Source organism: Phasianus colchicus, chromosome 6, assembly GCF_987193195.1.
Source record: "Phasianus colchicus chromosome 6, bPhaCol1.hap1.1, whole genome shotgun sequence".
NCBI lineage: Eukaryota > Metazoa > Chordata > Aves > Galliformes > Phasianidae > Phasianus > Phasianus colchicus.
In genome coordinates this window covers 31132463-31150387 of record NC_143441.1, presented here as the reverse complement: position 1 = coordinate 31150387, position 17925 = coordinate 31132463, and the positions used below count along the sequence as shown (strand labels likewise).

Below are 17925 nucleotides of genomic sequence, written 5' to 3'. Positions count from 1 at the left end.
AAATAAAGCCAGCTATCACATTTATCAGAAACCAAGTAAGAGTTTATCAAAAGCAGATGTTCAAAAGACTGACTGGTCTCCTAAGCATATTTACCAAGAGTATTTTAAAAGTAAAGTTTGTCTAAAAAAAATACTGTAACATATACAACCTCCTTGATGTTCTACAGAAAGACATGTAAGGTGAAGATGTTAACTGAGATGTGCTTAACAGCACCATCAATCTCATCATCCCTTGGGAAAAAAGTTTCCAGATTCATTCTCCTCCCAACAGTCAAGAATGGTTCTTGATTCACTCTTGTCCAATTTGGTAAAGCATTTAAATTTTGCTAGCTTTTACTGGTAACTCAAGCTCTACAATAGCATATGAAACAAAAATATTTATAAAAATAACAGATATGTTGTATAGCTTTTTAAAAAAATAAATCATGCAGTTTCTGTACAAAGTTAAAAAACTGTACAAATGGACTTTTCTCTTGTGTACAATTCATGTACATGGAAGTCTTCTGTTAGGATGAGAATTTTTTGCTTAACCATAAGATGCTGTTTCATCATTTGTCCATCATTCATTTCTTTCACTAGGCATTAATTGGCCATTTAATTTCATCAGAAGTTTTACGATGAGACCTGCCTATAGAAAGGTACACAATTAAATTCTAATCAGCATTTCACAACAATTGCACAATCAATTTAAGTATACACTAAATGCAAGTATATAAACAGAAGTTGCATCATTTTAGAGATAACAACGAAACCAAAAACTAGGTTTTTTCTTTATAAATCAGAAAATGTTTTTCAAAACACTAAATCTAAAAAAATCACTAAAAAAAATGCTTCCTCTCTATCCAAATTCCTATGATGTAAAAATCAAAAGGCAGCTACTGTCAAACTATACAACATACTCAAAGCTGCAGTTTTGTTACAACACCTTTTAACGTAACATATGGTCTATCGTGATATTTGACAATGCCAAACTCCACTAGTTTTGACAGAAATGCTACCAGCTCTAACTCTGTGATTCTTGTCATATTTGGAATTATCCTTAGGGTCTATGGGATTGGGCACATGCAACGAACAGTTTTCACTACCAAAAAAAAAACATTCTCCATAACGACTGCAAGTTTATTCTTATGTACTTAGAATGCTCAAGGCTTCAAATGCTGTAAGAACAAGCAAACACTCTGAAATATTGAGAAGAGTTCTCATCTGAAAACCACTCTGGGGGGTAGAGTTTGGGTGGAGCTTCTTTTATGCAGTACAAGGGTCAACCTCAAGAGAGAAGAAACATGTATCGGGTCCAGGAAAAAACAATTCTATGTAAAGATAGGATGAAAAATGTCAATGCTTACCTGTTTGGTATGCACAATAAAACTCATTTTGTTTTCCAGACTGTGTATTTGAAAACATGTATCTCCATCTCCCAACTGCCACATAAAACAGCCATACTTTAAGCTGAGGAGTAAAGCCTACAATAAAATGTAGTAAACCATCATTCAGAAAACACTGCCCGTACTTACAGATGGAACTTTCCTTATTTCACTTAAGACAGAATTCTACCTAAGTGGAACAGTATGTTCCATAATCAAGCTGTTAACTTATAAAATAGTGAAGCTGAAAAATATAGGGCTTTCTATTAATAGTGCTTTTTGAAGACTTCAAAATCTTGGAAGTCTTCATAGTCGATTTAGATGTGAAGTGCCTACTAACACAGAGAATTTAAGAGAACAGCGTTAAACTTAGAAGTTTTCATTGACAGTTCACTTAAGCTGACCTTTGTTTCCATGTTCAGGAGATGCAGCCCTTTCACATTTACTCCTACGTAGACTTTGATGACTTTATGGCTACTCGAACTTGCTTTGGTGAATATCTGTCCTGTGAAAAAAGCTGCTCCATAAGTTGGAATTTCCCAGCAATTCTGCAAAAACATGCGCTGAAGGTGATGCATCTCTTTACTTACACCTTCACTGGTGCTCAGATTCTAGAAAGAAAAGAAGAAAGGCAACCAGTCAGTCTTTGAAAATAACTGCATTTATTTGAAGAACATAACATAGTTCAGTGGAATTCCCACTGAAAAAGAAAGTCTCAGATGCCAAAATAGACCGAGAATGTAGATCCCTGTACGAGCCTCAGAAATCTTAACCACAGACACCTAACCACTTCAGGTTCCCACAATTTTCCCTCTTTTAGAAGTATTTCAGACTAGCCAGGGTTAAGCAGCTGATAATACATACATCAAAATAAAATAATAATAATAAACCCTAAGCATTCCTCCTTTGAGGGGTACAAAGCATGCTTAGATGAGCATGAAACACAGCACACTCACGCAAACATGGCATGGATTTTTTATTTTTTAAACAAAATAAGGTGCAACTTTGTTTTCCTGAACGGAGCCCTCATTTAGAATGAGAAACAATCCTGATATTTCCTCCTTCTCAGTAGCACGGAACTGTCACAACAAAGGGTTGTTAGACTGCTCCTAGTTCAGAACTGACTGAAGCACCCAAAACAAATGAAGGAAAAAATAACTTTCCAAATCTGAAACTAAGGGACAAAAATTCAGCACATGAGATTAGAAGGCATAAAAGAGAACACGAGTCTTTAGCAATTAAGGGGGGTGTAATTGTGGGTGGGGTAGGTGGGACCAACCTCTTCGTTCCACACCCTGCATTACAACTTACCTGAATGCTACAGCTATTTTTAAAATGTAAAATGTATTAATATATTTGGAGCAAAGACTACAATTCCTGTTCCCCTTCTCCTGTACCTAAAAATAACAGCCTAAGAGCAGAAGCCTACAATGCCGTGCTCTTGTATTTTATCTGACACAAGAAAGAGTAAGGAATACTCTGCTGTGTCCTCTGCTATACCACAGTCTTAGAAAGAACATTATCTTCCCCTTCTTCATCTGTATTATAAAGAACAGGAGTGATGTGCTGGTTTCTGACAGAAGAGGTGTAGACACCAGGAAAAAGTTAATTACTGAGTAACTTTGATTCAAAGAAAGAGGGGCAAGGCTGAAAATGTTCCCTGTGCACCTCTGCAGTTTCCTGTTAGATACCTAAAGTGATTCGTATCAGCTGGAACAATTCTCTGTCACACCTTATTTATTCTACATTTTTTCATGAAGTTCACAAATTTAATTGTCACATGTGTTTGACTCAGTTTGGAAATCAAAGCTTTTAAGTCTTTTACAGAAGCATCCTAAGTCCATGCATAGAAATTTTCCTAACTACTGTAGTCAAGGCAGTTTGTGCACCAGTAATGTATCCCTACCATACAAGCTACATCAGCAAAATGGACTTTATCAACCTGTCAGTACAAGCAGATGTGAAAATATACATGTAGAAAATCTGCTCTGACTTATACCGTGTACCTATACGTATAGGCAGTAGCCATGAATGTAAAATTAACATGGAAAATAAATGAACAGATGACAAATCACATTTATTTCTAAGAAGGATATCAGCTGTATCTGTACAAGAAATAACAGCATTCCAACAACAATGCATCAAAAAATTCATAACATACACATTTCCACATTATATACAAACCAACATTTTTGTTTATTAGCTGACAATCGAACAGTCAATAATTTGCTTAAGACAGGATTTTCTATAATTTTTCCATTTGTCCTACCTTGTATTCATGAAGTATTCTGTTTGTCCAATGAGGAGCTTTACTTTTTAGTTTAGTGATTGGTACTATAGATTTAAGATTTTCTTCACTACAAAAAAAAAAAAAAAAAGCAGAAAAAAAAATTCCTTCATTAAACAAAGAAAGAACTAAGAGTAGTGTCTGCCAGTTTTTATCTTCAAACCACATACACAGAGCTAGACAGTCAGTTCCCTCAAATGTTCCCTCATCAACTGAGAAGCCTTCCTGAAATTGAAACTAAGGCTTACTAAAAATCTAGTGGAATTCCCAAATAACGGCAATCCATTTGATTTTGTGTTAACCACTTCTGTGTCATGCATTATAGACATGGCAGGGAGAGGAAATGCTAGCAGCAGAACATGTGACCCTTAGTTGATTAAAGACTAGTATGGAAGCCAAAATTATAAAGGGACAGTCACCTAAACAAGAATATCAAAAGATGATGGCTTATAGGTACTTTTCCATTCACTGCTCTATAGTACCACCAGTGACTAGGCCTATTCATCTCCACATGAAAATAAGATACCACATAACATGAAAGTGAAGATATTTGTATGAAGAGCCTTTTTAAATGGAGGCAACAAACACTAAAGAAAGCCTCTACTAGCATGCACAATTAATATAGGCTTCACCCTTTAAACTAAAAAGGACAATAGTGCAGACAGACCTTTCAGATGCAGCTCACACTTAAAAATCAGTGTAACTGCAGCAGAAAATGCAGCTGATGTACAGATGGTGAAGTATGCAACCAAGAAAAGCAAGCCAGCACAGCTCAGCTGAAGCTGTGAATGAGAGGACATAAGAACTATAGTAGCATCCTAGAACAGCACATCTGCTGTTACATGAATGAACTGGGGTGGAGATGGTGGGGGTTGGAGTGAAGATTCACATAGCAGAGAAATGAAATCCTGATGTGTTTTGATACTGCTGCAGAAAAGTATATGGGAGCATAAAAACATATCCCAGAAGAGCTCAGCCACAGTTCTGCAGTCAAGAGAAGAAAAAAGGGAGAGAAAAGTACCATCTGGCAGAGCGCTACCAGTGCTATATTTCTGACAAATTTCGTGTAGTCCCTTGAAAGAGGAACATCATTCTTTAAAGCTGGTCTAACTGGACATTGTAAGGTGCTCCTTCAGCATCGTTCAAAACCTCACTCCTATCAAAACTCTTCATTTGCTTGAGAACTGTTACTTATTTTTGTACTACTGTCTCAACACAGATTTGCAGAATACAGAACCTCTGTTCCTGGCCTTGGACAGCAATAATTAAAATCAGAATGTTTTTCAGACACTGGGCCTAACTTCTGTTAATGCTACCAGTACTATGTGGTTGCTCTGAACTGGAGCTCATTAATGGAGAAGAATAATAAAAAATGCCACATCTAAAATTTGATATTTCCACAGTTAAGTGGAACTATCTAAAAATATTTCATTTAAAAACAAAAACATACTTACTTTAGAAAGCCCTGTTTATGTTTCTTGCTCTCATAATTTCCATAAACTATTTGTAGAAGGAGACTTGCCAGGGTGATCAGCTTGGCATCAGGTGACGTATAGAAACCTTTCAATAAATTATATCTGGCTTCATCAAAAAGAATAAGAATAGCCAATGGATCCTCAATCTGTTTAAAAGATTTAAATAGCATGAATTCTCTTCAAAAAGAAAATGAACTTAGAAAAAAAATGAATACAGTTCCTCACTGATTCAGAGGTACAAGACAAAATGTGTAATCCTGCTTTGGGTACATTTTAGTAATGCTCTGTAACAGAAAAAAATGAAACAATTATTGTGATTGACTTAATTCTAGACTTCAGTGATCTAATGCATTTAAAAGGTAAAGGTTACTAACATACATTGCCCAATCAAAAAAGTCCACAGAAATGTTGCTTTGTTTTTTTACCCACCAATCCATTTTGAGTATGTTTGAATATTGCCATTGAAATCAACCAATTAAATATTGGAAATATCACAGAACAGGGAAAAGAAAGAAAATAAGGTAGGTTATTAGTACGTGTATGACAAACACAGAGACTGGGTCACAATTGAGAAAGCGAGAAATCAGAATCTGAATAAGTGTAGAGTAGGAATAGAGACAAACTGATGACAAACTCACAGAAAAGGCAAGGAGATGAGAGATGTGGTTTAGATAAGTATGTAAGTTCAGCCACTAAACGCACTGAGCAGTGGTGTTCAAGATGTTCTGATTCTGACCATGATTTTATGCTATCACTTCTAAGTGCAGACCTTTTTTTCTATTTCTAGTGGAAGTCTCACATCTCTTCTCAGGAAAAGCTGTGAAGTTTCCCTGTGAGGATCCAAGTTTGTCAGTTCAGTGAATATTTCAGGCCAGTCTCGAATATGCTGCAAAGGCTTGTGAAAGGGCTTCAATTGGAGACCTAGGAAATATCAGAGTTGTGTTTATAAATAAACAGTAATAACCCAGCATATACCTATATGGATGATTCGATGCTGCCCCAGAACAAGAATATCTGAAACTGAGGATTCATTAAAAAAAACAAACAAACAAACATTTTTTCCATGTTTTCTAAACTGCCTTATATAAAAGGTTTTCAAAATATGGATTTACTGACAAAACTATTGGCATATATTTAATAAATGCACTAATGATGAACCTTAGTTATTTTCAGCTTCTCAAGGGTGAATTTGTATTTAAACATGTAATGGAATACCAAGATGGACCACAAAACCACAACTTCCAGAAAGCTAGCAGCCATGTTAAATAAAATCACAATAGCAAAAATGTTACAGACTCTTGTCTCAACTCTTACAAGAGAGAGAGAGAGAAATGCCATGCCCAAAAGTCAGTTTTTTTTAATGGAAAAATACAGATATAGCCTATCTTAGAAATGTACTTTCCATTTTTTGAGACATAAACCATAAACTATTCAGAACAGGCGTTCATTTTTATTTGTAACATGTCTTGACATTATTTGTAACATGTCTTGATTCTTAACAGGCTACAGTAATTCAAATTTACAAGTCCACCTGTCTATATGAGAGAAGAAATCAATACAGAGCTTCCAACTACTATACACTGCTGTCTGTATCTTCAGTAGTGCTCATTCACTTATCCATTCTGTCTCTGTGATTACTGCTTGCCCATTTTCTAGCAGTGAGGAACCAGAACTCCATATTTATCTTGCTTTCACTGCTCTGGCTTTTACATTACATGTAAAATTCAAAGGAGCTATTATAGCAGAACATCTTTTCACTACTATGAGAGAGCGCATTTCCAATTTTCCTAAGGAAAAAAAAAAGTTAAATATAAATTTTAAAAAGGTACAATAAACTGTCAAATATAACTATATTCCTTGCAACTTACTGAGGTTCTCGGAACAGATCCAGATAGTAAAGTATTGCTGGGTTTCTTGAGACAAACGCATCCCTTCCATTATTTGCTGCACAGTAGTATTGTTTCCATGTTTCAACTCAACAGAGCGGTACGACCCATCCATACGATAAATTCGTGCCTTTTCATACTACATAAAAATTCAATTTGTTGTATTACTATTTGTTAAAGTTCTTTCTGTTGGTGTTTGTGGAGAGTTTAAGCAATTTAACCATAACTCATTAAAATCTACACTATTGAGAAAAATAACACTGCACAACTTTGTATTTCTGTTTATGAAAACTGTACATTTTGTGATTTTCACAAGTTCTTTTACTGGGCTTTTTACCACAATAACTACGATACAGGTTCTACTTGTATACTGAAAACTTCACTTCTTTTAACTCAAAAGCAAACAGGACTAAGTTATCTGAGGATTTGGGCTCAACTGCCTAAGCATATGATGAAACAATTACCTCACTATTACTGGCATGTTACAAATTATTCCAATCATCAGTCTAATCTAACAAGGCTAATTTTTCAGGAGGAAAACATCACCATTAATACAGATCCCACTACAATACAAACACAATTTCAATAAGATCTTTTAGCACTTCTATAATATTACTGACAACAAATTATTTTTCCTTTCAGAATTCCCACAGTGTACAATGACTTACACATGTGCCCAGAGAACGCCTCCTGAAAGACTTACTTAAATTGGGTGCTTAAAGCATACACACACACACACATCATATAAATTAATGAAATACCTGGTGTACATCTCTCTACTCTCATACTGTAATTTTGTTTCCAACCTAGTAAGGACTCCACTGACTGCTAAGAAAGCCTATACTGACTACATGATAAAAAGCCAGTTTTGCAGAAGTCTATGTTTAAAGAGCTGAATGTTCCTGCTTATTAACCCATAAGTTGATAAGGCATGAAGAAAAAAAATGATTATATAAACAAAAGTAGCTGATGATAGAAGATCAGCAGCTGATGTGATACTTCTACAAATAAATCAAATACTGACACGAAGTCTTACAAGCCCTAAGTATAGACAGAAACATTTAAAGAGACAAAATGCCCATTTTTCAGTATTCAACTAACCTTTTAAGTATAGTGCACACTTCCTTTAAAAGCTCTTAAGTGAGCCTAGCCTAGCTCTTCTAAAGTCTATTTATAAACGAAATATAAGCTTCAAGATACTTAGAAAATAAACACATACAGGTTTATTTATGGCATCCTTCAGCAGTTTTGCAGTTTCTTCCCACTCATTTTGTTTGTTCTCTTCACAGACATTCAGTGGAGACCTTCCCTGTTGATCAGTAATGTGCTACAAACAAACAGAAACACTGATAATGCATTGCTTTGACTGGAATTAGGCAAACATTTCACGTTTGAGATAAATGATAAACAATGGAAAAAAGTAGAGGTAATGAAAAATATTTAATCACTTTTTGGCAGTCACTCAATGAGACCATTGTGTTTACACATTGTAGTATGGACAAAGCATCACATGCACAAGCTAGAAACACGTTACATTGCCATTTCTGTATACAAACAGAACTTACTCTGTCAATTTCTGGATGATTCAGGAGAATTTGTACTATTTCAGCATGCCCACCTCCAGCAGCAAAATGTAAAGGAGAGCTAAGCTGGCCGTTCAAAAGATTTGGATTGCACTTTCCTTTCTCCAATAGCATCCGAGTAGCTTCAACTTTTCCATACCTACAGACAGATTAAAAATGTAGCAGACACAGCAAATGTAAATTCTTTTCCAGATACTTCTAAATAAGAAAAAATACACTGCCTTGCTCAAGAGTTTTTAGCTTTCCAAAGACAGCGGACGTTTAAATGCCAAAGACAGTGAGTGTTAGTAAGTTTGTATAACTTGTGCATGTATTTGGTACTGTCTAGCAACCATTTACTAGATTTATTATAGATACACCCAACCCTGCTTTACACTATTTGGGTAGCTGTAGCAATTCAGTCACAGCAAAACAGGCTCAGCCTTGACTGCAAAGAAGTCTGTGTAAGAATCTGCATAAAGCATCTGAATGTTATGCAGATGGCTCCTAAGACTCATGCTGGTAATTGGGAAACCGGGCATTAAATGTGTACGTAAACTTTCTGAGAAACACTAAAAATCAAATAAGTCAACAAATTTTTGTTTGTTTTGGTGTTGTTTTTTTTTTTTTTTTTTTTTTTTTTTAACAGCTAAGCTTGATTTTTATGTTCAGGTTGTCAGACGCTGCTATAAACACAGAAGACTAACTTCTGCTTAAAGATGAAACAAAAGTATTTTTGCAAAGGCCTGACAAAAGCTGTGAAAGAATCACAGATTTAAATCATCACAACATCATAGAATCAGTCAAGTTGGCTTCTGGAGATCATGTAGTTCAGCATCAAGCTCAAAGCATGATTCTCACCAACACTTACTCAGCTACTGTTTTGTTATAGAACTGCTCACAGCCTTTAACCAATAAAGACTGCAAGAATTACTACAGTAAACCAGACTCAGTGTCTCCAACAGCAAGTAAAACTGGTACTTCAGGACAGATGTAGGGACAGATATAAGAGGCAATAAATAAGTGTCTGATGATACGGTAACCATACTTGATCTTCTCTGAAACCATTCAGATAGCAATTATCTCAAAACCTCAAGCAGTATTTCTCTTCAGAAGGTAATATACAGTAATATAAATTAAGAGACAAAGTATAGAAAAATCTAGATTTTATTTCTCATTTTTGAGTCTGTATGATGAATTACATAAAATACTGCAAAAAGAGTCATGACAACAAGAAAGCATTTGATTGGAAAAACTATATTGGGTTGACTCACCAGCATGCATAATGGATTGGTGCCCAGTGGTCACTGTCTAACTGATTAACAGAAAACTTTTTATCCAGAAGGTGGCTTAGTAAATCAGAGTCGCCTTCACAAGCACTGCGGTGAAGAGGGAAATCATCGACCCACTGGTGTTCTCTATGAATTAAAAGGGAAAACAGGAGGGAAACACAGTTTAGAAACATTTAGATAGTTGAGAACATCAGTTTTTTTAAATGACTAACTCAGGACTGACTTTAGATCCATATGAATAATAAAGATTAAGCTCATCCAGCTAAAATGCGTCAGTATTTGTACAACTAGCATTTTAGTCATGCAGTACCCAAGCCACAGCTTTATTCATTATGCTAAGAAAAGCTTCCCTAACATTTGTAATTTAAATCTTTCTTGATCTGTCCTTTAATTTGTGTTTAGAGACTTCAAATAGATTTTTTTTTTAAATATGCAGTTGTATAGTAAAGCCCTAAAGAGTCTTATGATGACCAACTCTGCTAAGTACTACTGTAATATAAAAAACTAATGTATATATTAATGAAAAAGAAATGTAATACTTGTCCTCTGTGACACTGCTCATGCTACGTTGCCATTTTTCTCTTTTAGGAATCTGAATTTTTGAATAGTCTGGGGCTCCAAGGCCGAAGTAGGGATTTATTACCACTTTGTCAACCTGTGAAGACATAATTTAAATAGAACTGAAAAAAAAAAAATCTTACTGAGATTTGGCCAAACAATCCCCAGCCAGCCCAAGTATAATCTTGGTGCCAAAGTTATCACTGTAATATTTTATAACTAAAGAGATTAATGTTGAAGTGTGAGGATTTGGAAATCTGTTTGGCAGTAAGCGTGCAACAAAGAAATCTGATTATATTAAAACAAAAAGCATGCTCAGAAAAAATGAGCAAATAAAATAGGAAACAGAAAACCATGTATGTTCCACAAATACAAAATGAAAATATAATTCTTACCCTGTTGGTATACTGAAGGTCAGATCCAAACAAAGGATTATAGATACACATATCTGCTTTCTCTAATGCCAGCATTTTACTCTTTATTTCCAGAGCAGTATAACCCATGTGTAACGAGCTCTCTGTTTGACCAGGTTCTATAGCATAAGCAGGGTTTATTACGTTTGTTTTAATTCTCTCAAGAGGAGATGGTCTGAATAAAGCTGGGATGGAATGAGACTGGGTATGCCGTTCATCCAACCACCTGCAGAAGAAATTTGGCAAGTTAACTCATTTCCTGGTAGAAGAGAGCTATTCTGATCATGCCTGTCCATTACTTTGATTAACAGTTGTGAGTATAGTAACTACAAATTATTTTTTTTAATTAAAATGTAATTATAATGTGCATAAGTATTTTTACAACACTAAATTAAGCCCCATACATGATATCTTTTTAGCGTGTTTGCTCAAACACCTTTCCTGCAGATGCAAAGTCTCAAAGAAAAGGAAATTAAAATATACGACAGAAGTAACAACGGTTGCAGCCAAAACACTTGACCACACCAATACGTTGTTGTTTCACTTCATTTACTTTCAGTTTATCAGTGTTACTACCCTCAAGACACAAATTCTGCAACTTAAAGCATTTTAAGTATGACCTTAACTTTCAGTGTCTGCACAGACTTAATGAGACTTCTGACTTCGGGAGAAAGCAGAAGGTCCCTCAAGAGCTTCCAAACAGCCAATTCTCTTTCACAAAGGCTACCACCTGTCTTTTTACATAGCTGCACTGAAGATTATTCTGTTTGAAGTGAACTACAACTGACAACAGAGGAGGGTTTTAGGCCCCTCTCAGAACTTGAAATAAACACATACTTCGCTAGTATACAATTAATTCTGTTTAGTGCTTTATCTTAGAAAGGCAGAATAAAGAAGCACATGCTTTGGAAAGAAAAATCCACCGATATACTGTTTGGAGCTCGCCTGTTCCAGAATCACATCTAAGAATGTGGTTCCCAGTGTAGAGCATATGCTTAGGCCTGGATTAAGTCCCAGACTGAATCTATCGTATGTTTCACAAGCTGTGCTCCCTTCACTTATTCACTGCCCTGCTGTGAAGAAGGACACTAAAACTGCGGCCATTGTGCTCTGAACACCCTCATGCCTGTCTGAGGGTATTTTCAGGGAGTTTCTCTAAACAGTCAGCAGTTTAATTAAATATGAAATCTTTGACCAGCATTGTTTCTGGCTACCTACTTAGAGAAAAATCAATACAAACTCTTTTCTATTATAATTCCAAGGTTTCACTCACATCTGTAAGGCTGGTGACATACGCTACGCAGAGCTTAGAACGTGAAGGCATTCATTATGTAGAAAACAAATAGAAAATCTTGCATAATGGTACACATGAAAATACAGAAATTGCCTACACACAGAATCTTTTTAGGCAGTTGCCTGTAACTTAGTATTTTTACATTAGACAATATTTTTGCCTAACTTTATTTATGTGTGGCTCAAAAATGTGCTCATAAACATGGTGCTTTCCTATTCCTGAAAGTAAAGGTCTCATTCACTTCAACAGATACTCCTGCAAAGAAATTCGTACATAATTATGCCTAGTATTTCTATGTAAAGGCTACGTAAAAAGGCCAAAACACTTCTGATATGTTAAATTTTCAAATTGCTCTAAATCTGGCTACACAACTAATTGCCTTTCTTAAAGTCAATTCTCTGCTGCAAATAAACTTGTACGGCTGGGAGAGATGCACTTCAGGGTTTGTAAAGGGAAATCTAAATGGTATAAAATGAACAGGATAGTTCTACACTCTTGCAAATACTCTTACTGATAACATTTGTGCAATTTATAGAAGATTTGATATTATTATATGATTTTGTAAAACATTAACTGTCATCAAGGATTTCCAGTAAATCACTTGATTAAGAACACTATTTATCAGTTCACAAAAACATTTTTTAAAAGATTTAGAAATTTGTTGTCATGCTTCTCATAATCATGAAATAACATAATATCATTTTCTTCTTAATCACAAAAATGATGTAAAGATTATTTGCTATATCTTCAAATTTTCTTGTTTATCTTCTATGTCTCTGTATTTGTATTCATGGTATTTCTTACTTATCCAAGGCAATTAACATTCTTGCAGTAAGCGTTGCAAAATGGGTGCTGGATTCACTGCAGACTCTCATGATGTCTTGTAAACAGTAGAACACAGGGCATCCTGGACTGTATGTGTATTTTGTATTATCTAAAAAGGAAACACACTTTGAAGATGTACTGAAGAAAATAATCTTATTTTCCCTCCTGTATCTTTTGTAGTTACATATTCCCAAACTACTGGCAGCAGTTCAATTTTTTTCCCCATACAATAATTGACAGAAGTTACACACAATCTTCACATAACTGTTCATATCCCAACGGAGTAACCTTAAAAACCTTTAAGTATCCAGTTACTATTTCATCACTGTGATCATATTAATTCCTCAGGTGAAGCTGAAATGTATGCTGTTGCCAGAAAAAAAAAGCATAGGACTTCAGAACTGAAGAGGTGATTGCTATTGGTAACTACAATGGTATTTATTTATTTGATAATTTTTATCCTTAGGGTCTTACCACAAAAGCAAAAAGAAGTTTCACCAAAAGCACACAGGCATTTGTTTCAGGCTTGTTTTCAAATACTTTCCTGACAACCAGTACACTTTGCTTCTAAAAACGTCATTCATCATTCCTTATTCAAACAAAACTGTTTACAGAATTTGCTAAGCTTTCTTCTCTGAGTAAACAACACTGAACTGAATAGTCTGGATGTCTGAAATAGAATTACATTCAGTAAATTTTATAGGAGTTAATTATATTTCAAAATGTATGCATTCAGTGAACAAACAGCTTAAATAAGAAGTGTGCTATGGTTATGGAAACAAATGCAATACATTTTCCCAGGATTTGAAGTAACATTTTCAGGTTTTAAAGTATACAGGTTTCTACCCAACTGTTTAAATAAAAAAGACATACAGCATATTCACAAAAATCCTGAAATCTTCAACTGAACTTCTGTTAAAACGAATGCAGCTTCAGAAATTATGCTTAGTGTTACCTTTCACAACAGTCGGAACGATGTAAAGTGATGCCTCCTGGCCTGCTTTCTCTCCATCCAGAGGAAATGTCTTCATTAACACTACACGCTTCCCTAGCACATTACATTAAAATGAAAACATCAACCAAAATAAATAAATACATACATAAAAACAGGCTAGAGACAGCTAATTGGATGCCTATCAGACCAATCCTTCCTAATTTCTAGGAAGAAAAAGGGCATATTACTAGCTAAAATCTAAATCAAGCCAAGAACATCTAAATAAATACACAAAATAAAGAACACAGTATGTACATACATGTACAGTATGTACATACATATGTACATAATAATTAGCCTGAAAAATGACAGCACTGTACACCTTTTTTCACAATAACTTTTCCCTGCTCCTGATTATTTAGGTTGCTGTCACCTCTCAAAACCACCAATCTTTACGTTAAAGAAGATTCCTTCTGAAATGGGAAAGCAGAGCTGCATGCTGTATTTCATGTTAGGGTGATTCATGTAGTGGTAGGACAGTATTTTTCACGTTGTCCTCCCTCCCACTCTTAAGAATCTAGCATTTTGTTTGCCTTTCTGACCACAGCTGCATATTTTAGCAGAGGCTACACTAAACTGTGCATATTAATACCTCCATCCTGTGCGAGTCAATTCAAAACTGTGGTGTGAAACAGTTTTGCTTTTGTTAGGAAGTGTGCATTAATGCTATGAAGTTATGTTTCCTGCCTCACTAGTTTTGTTAAGTCCAGTTACTACCATCTGCAGCATTTTACCATGTAACCACCTATTCCTTTTCCAAACTGTTAGCACTGTATTGTCTCGTTTGGCCTGAACCTTCCCAGTGTAACCTTGCTTACAAGACAAAGAGAAGATACACAACAAAAAAAAGTGCTTTAGTCAGTACAGCTTATACCAGTTTGGAAATGAAATAAGCTGACTAAACCAATTTTTGTCAGCACAAATGCAAGGTCACTTGCTGGACCAGCTACATCACAGTAATGGAAAAAAAAAAAAAACAACCCACCAGCATACTCATCAAATTATATACGTAACCAATGCAGTTATGCCATATGTACTTTCACACAGATACTTTTAACAATGCTGGCACTGAACAGACTTTATAGGTAATCAATTCACTAGTTGGAGTTTTAGCTCAAATTAAGGTTAGAAAAGCTGCTTCAATCTGGTTTGCCAGAAATTTAATTTTCAATTTGAGATGAAAAAGCAGTATGGGCAGGAAAAGATTCACTTGAGAATCTTTTAGTAAGCATTTTACCGAGATGGAAGGAAAAGAGAAACTATGGCAAATTAAAAGCTGTGTGGCTTGGGTCTTTTTTACGAACTCAAAGCAGACCTTCTCTTTTAAACTAACATCATGCTCTTTGACAATCTCCCCATGCCCTGTTTAAGTTTTAAACTATTTTACAGAGCTATCAACAGCAAATCAGATAAAAACATTTTTACCTTTAATACCCTGATTGGCTGGTGAAATTGGTTTGGTGGCTTCTAGCACATAATCCAAGATGCTCTGGGTTATTTCAGTGCCGCCCTGCAGCTTAGTTTCCAATAAAACTTTCTTTCTTTTTTTCTTTTGACCTTCAATGGGAACCTCGAGCAACAAAATCTTTCAAACAATAAAACAAAAGGACAACTTAGACCAGTATAGAACAACTCCATACCTATGCATGTATTTGTCATACCACTGTAAAAGCAGTAACATAACTCAGGAAGCACTGAATCTGGAGGAGCAGGAGGGCAAAGTCAGAACAACCTCCTTAACACTAAAGCTAAAGACAAGAAGTCAAAGCTGCACCCTTGCAATGAGCAACCTACAGTGCAAAAGGCCCTGAAATGAAATAAAACAGCAAAATTACAAACTGTAAAGCGCTCAAATATTCTAATGATAGGGCAACACAAGCAGATACATGACATGCATGTATATTATTATTTGACAATATCCTGTTGTCAGATTTTCTTTTAAGCTGTATTATTATATACTTATTATTACATATTATTTTTAAAACATCATTAAAGACAAATATTAAATAATTTTACTTCATAGGATTTAGCTCGATATTCCCGAGAATTCAGGCTTGCAGTATTTTTTGGACGAATCACTGCAACGTAGGCATTCCCAATGTTTTCTGGATTTCCCATCTCTTCTTTTTTTAAAAAAATTATTTTATCCCTAGAAATAATGAATAAACAGGATGATTCAGTTAAAAATAAAAACAAAAATAAATCCAACAAAAATAAATCCAACAACATGCTAGCTCCAGGATACAGTAATTATGTGTACTGATTTTTTGTTATTCATTTATTGTTCTTTAACTGGAAAAACACACCAATGGTTACTGTAGTTCTGCTTCCTGTTCATTAAGCGATAACACGGACATGAGTAAAAGAATGGGGAAAATTACACAGATTTAATATGAACAATCTTCTTGTCTAAATTTCTTTTACAGTTTTTTTTCAGTTTGTAAATATCTTCCCATTTTACGAGGCAGACGAAAAGCTGAAGATATTCACTATGTGAAACTGAAAAAGAAAACCAAGCACATCAATTCACACATGGTGCCATTACAAAGTACTGCATTTCTATCAGTTCAAGAAAAACCCTGATTTTCCTTTTTTTCCTCCCAATAAGAAGCCTTGCCTACAACCCAAGTAACAGAACAGATAACAATAAGCTATAATATGGACCTATTTTTTTTTTCTTTACTTCGGCAGAATTGTAAACTTGGGCACACTTCATTCAAACTCAGCTTCTAGAAGGAATAAGTTGCCAACTTGATTTCACAGAATATTTGGTAACTTCCTTTCATTCCACATGCTGTTTGCAGATTAATCCTTTCACAAAGATTTGTAATTGTACTGTTCTACACTCTTCACCTTTTTAGGAAGAAGAGAAATCTTCAGATTTCCATGCTTCTAATCCAGTATTTCTGCTGGGACCAGACTACCTGAAAATATATTTTAAAAAAATGAAATAAAAGCATACACACTTTCACCTCCAGCTAACACAACTGTGTTACTTAGGTGACGTAATGATAGCACAAAAGTATATCAGAATGAAAATGTCTAAATATGGACTGGCATTACAGCAGCCTCTAGTAACGTCAAACAAGCAGTACGGTAACTTGTGAGATGTAAAGGAAGAAGAAGGACCCGTCCTTCAGAAGCACGGGACGTGCCCCGGGATGCTCAGGGTTTAGGGCAGGGCCAGGGACGCGTGAAGCAGCGCGGGGTGAATTCTGACAGCCTCTGCGCTCCGTTCAGAGGGAGGACGGCGACTCCAGGAAACAAATGGCTCTGAGAGCTGCCACGTGACTTCAGAAAACAAAAAGGGAGGACGAAAAGGGCGGGGTTGCGAGGATGCGACAATAAAATTCACCGCTTTCAGAACGCGCCGCCAGCTATCCCAACCGGACCGCGGGGCGGTAACGCGCACCGCTGCTGGCGGCAGGCAGGCGCAGCTCCGAGGAATGCGCTTCAACCCGCTCCCCGGGAGCTGGAGGCCGTTCCTCGCACCGGCCTGGGCTCCGCTTTCATCTCGCAGAGGCCGACGCGCGCCCACAGGTGGCTGCGGCTGAGCCGCGAGCAGCTGAGCCCGCGCTACTTCCTTTCCCACACGGAGCGGCGCGACGCGACGCGCTCGCCATAGCTGCAGCTCGTACCTGCCGCTGCCTCTCCCTCCCGGATTCTAACGCTCGTCTCTCTAAGCGCCACATCGGCGCCGAGCCGTGCCGGAGCCTCCCTCGGCGACCCGCGGGCCCGGACACCGCGAGGCCCCCGCCGCCCTCAGCGGGGCGGGACGCAGAGGAGGCCCCGCGCCGGCCGCCCTACGGCCAGAACCCGCCCCGACCCCTCCGCCCCGACCCCTTCTCGTCCCCTTGCCTTCCTCGGCGCTACCGACCGCCGCCTCATCGTCCCGCCACGGCCGGCGCCCACAGGCCCCGCGCCGGATAGCCCGCCCCGCCCCGGCCCCGCCCCGCGCCCTCCCCCGGCTCGGCG

At 36.8% G+C, this 17925-nt stretch overlaps 1 protein-coding gene across 2 annotated transcripts; it reads right to left on the bottom strand.

Moving 5' to 3' along the window:
- Nucleotides 1–20: 20 nt before the first annotated feature.
- KRIT1 (KRIT1 ankyrin repeat containing) lies at nucleotides 21–17864 on the bottom strand. Of its 2 annotated transcripts, XM_090142820.1 has the most exons (18): nucleotides 17080–17864; nucleotides 16804–16874; nucleotides 15967–16099; nucleotides 15376–15535; nucleotides 13912–14004; nucleotides 12936–13065; nucleotides 10820–11063; nucleotides 10406–10521; nucleotides 9849–9992; nucleotides 8578–8734; nucleotides 8232–8339; nucleotides 6995–7151; nucleotides 5896–6047; nucleotides 5106–5272; nucleotides 3634–3721; nucleotides 1769–1975; nucleotides 1347–1463; nucleotides 21–628 (listed from the first exon to the last, which is right to left on the bottom strand). In XM_090142820.1, the coding sequence occupies exons 3-18, from the start codon at nucleotides 16066–16068 to the stop codon at nucleotides 560–562; spliced, it is 2211 nt and encodes a 736-aa protein (XP_089998946.1). In that variant the 5' UTR covers nucleotides 16069–16099; nucleotides 16804–16874; nucleotides 17080–17864; the 3' UTR covers nucleotides 21–559. The 2 variants fall into 2 exon arrangements, with proteins under 2 accessions (XP_089998946.1, XP_089998944.1); XM_090142818.1 differs by lacking the exons at nucleotides 16804–16874; nucleotides 17080–17864 and having other exon boundaries at nucleotides 15967–16416.
- Nucleotides 17865–17925: the final 61 nt, after the last annotated feature.

Excerpts from the sequence above, each read along its gene's own strand:
- KRIT1 (XM_090142818.1), bottom strand. The coding sequence starts at position 16,179 with ATGTTGTTGGATTTATTTTTGTTGGATTTATTTTTGTTTTTATTTTTA. Across the intron at positions 1,976-3,633 it reads GAATACTTCATGAATACAAG|AATCTGAGCACCAGTGAAGG; the intron begins GTAGGACAAATG and ends TTTTCTTTCTAG. Across the intron at positions 629-1,346 it reads TTATTGTGCATACCAAACAG|GCAGGTCTCATCGTAAAACT; the intron begins GTAAGCATTGAC and ends ACCTTTCTATAG.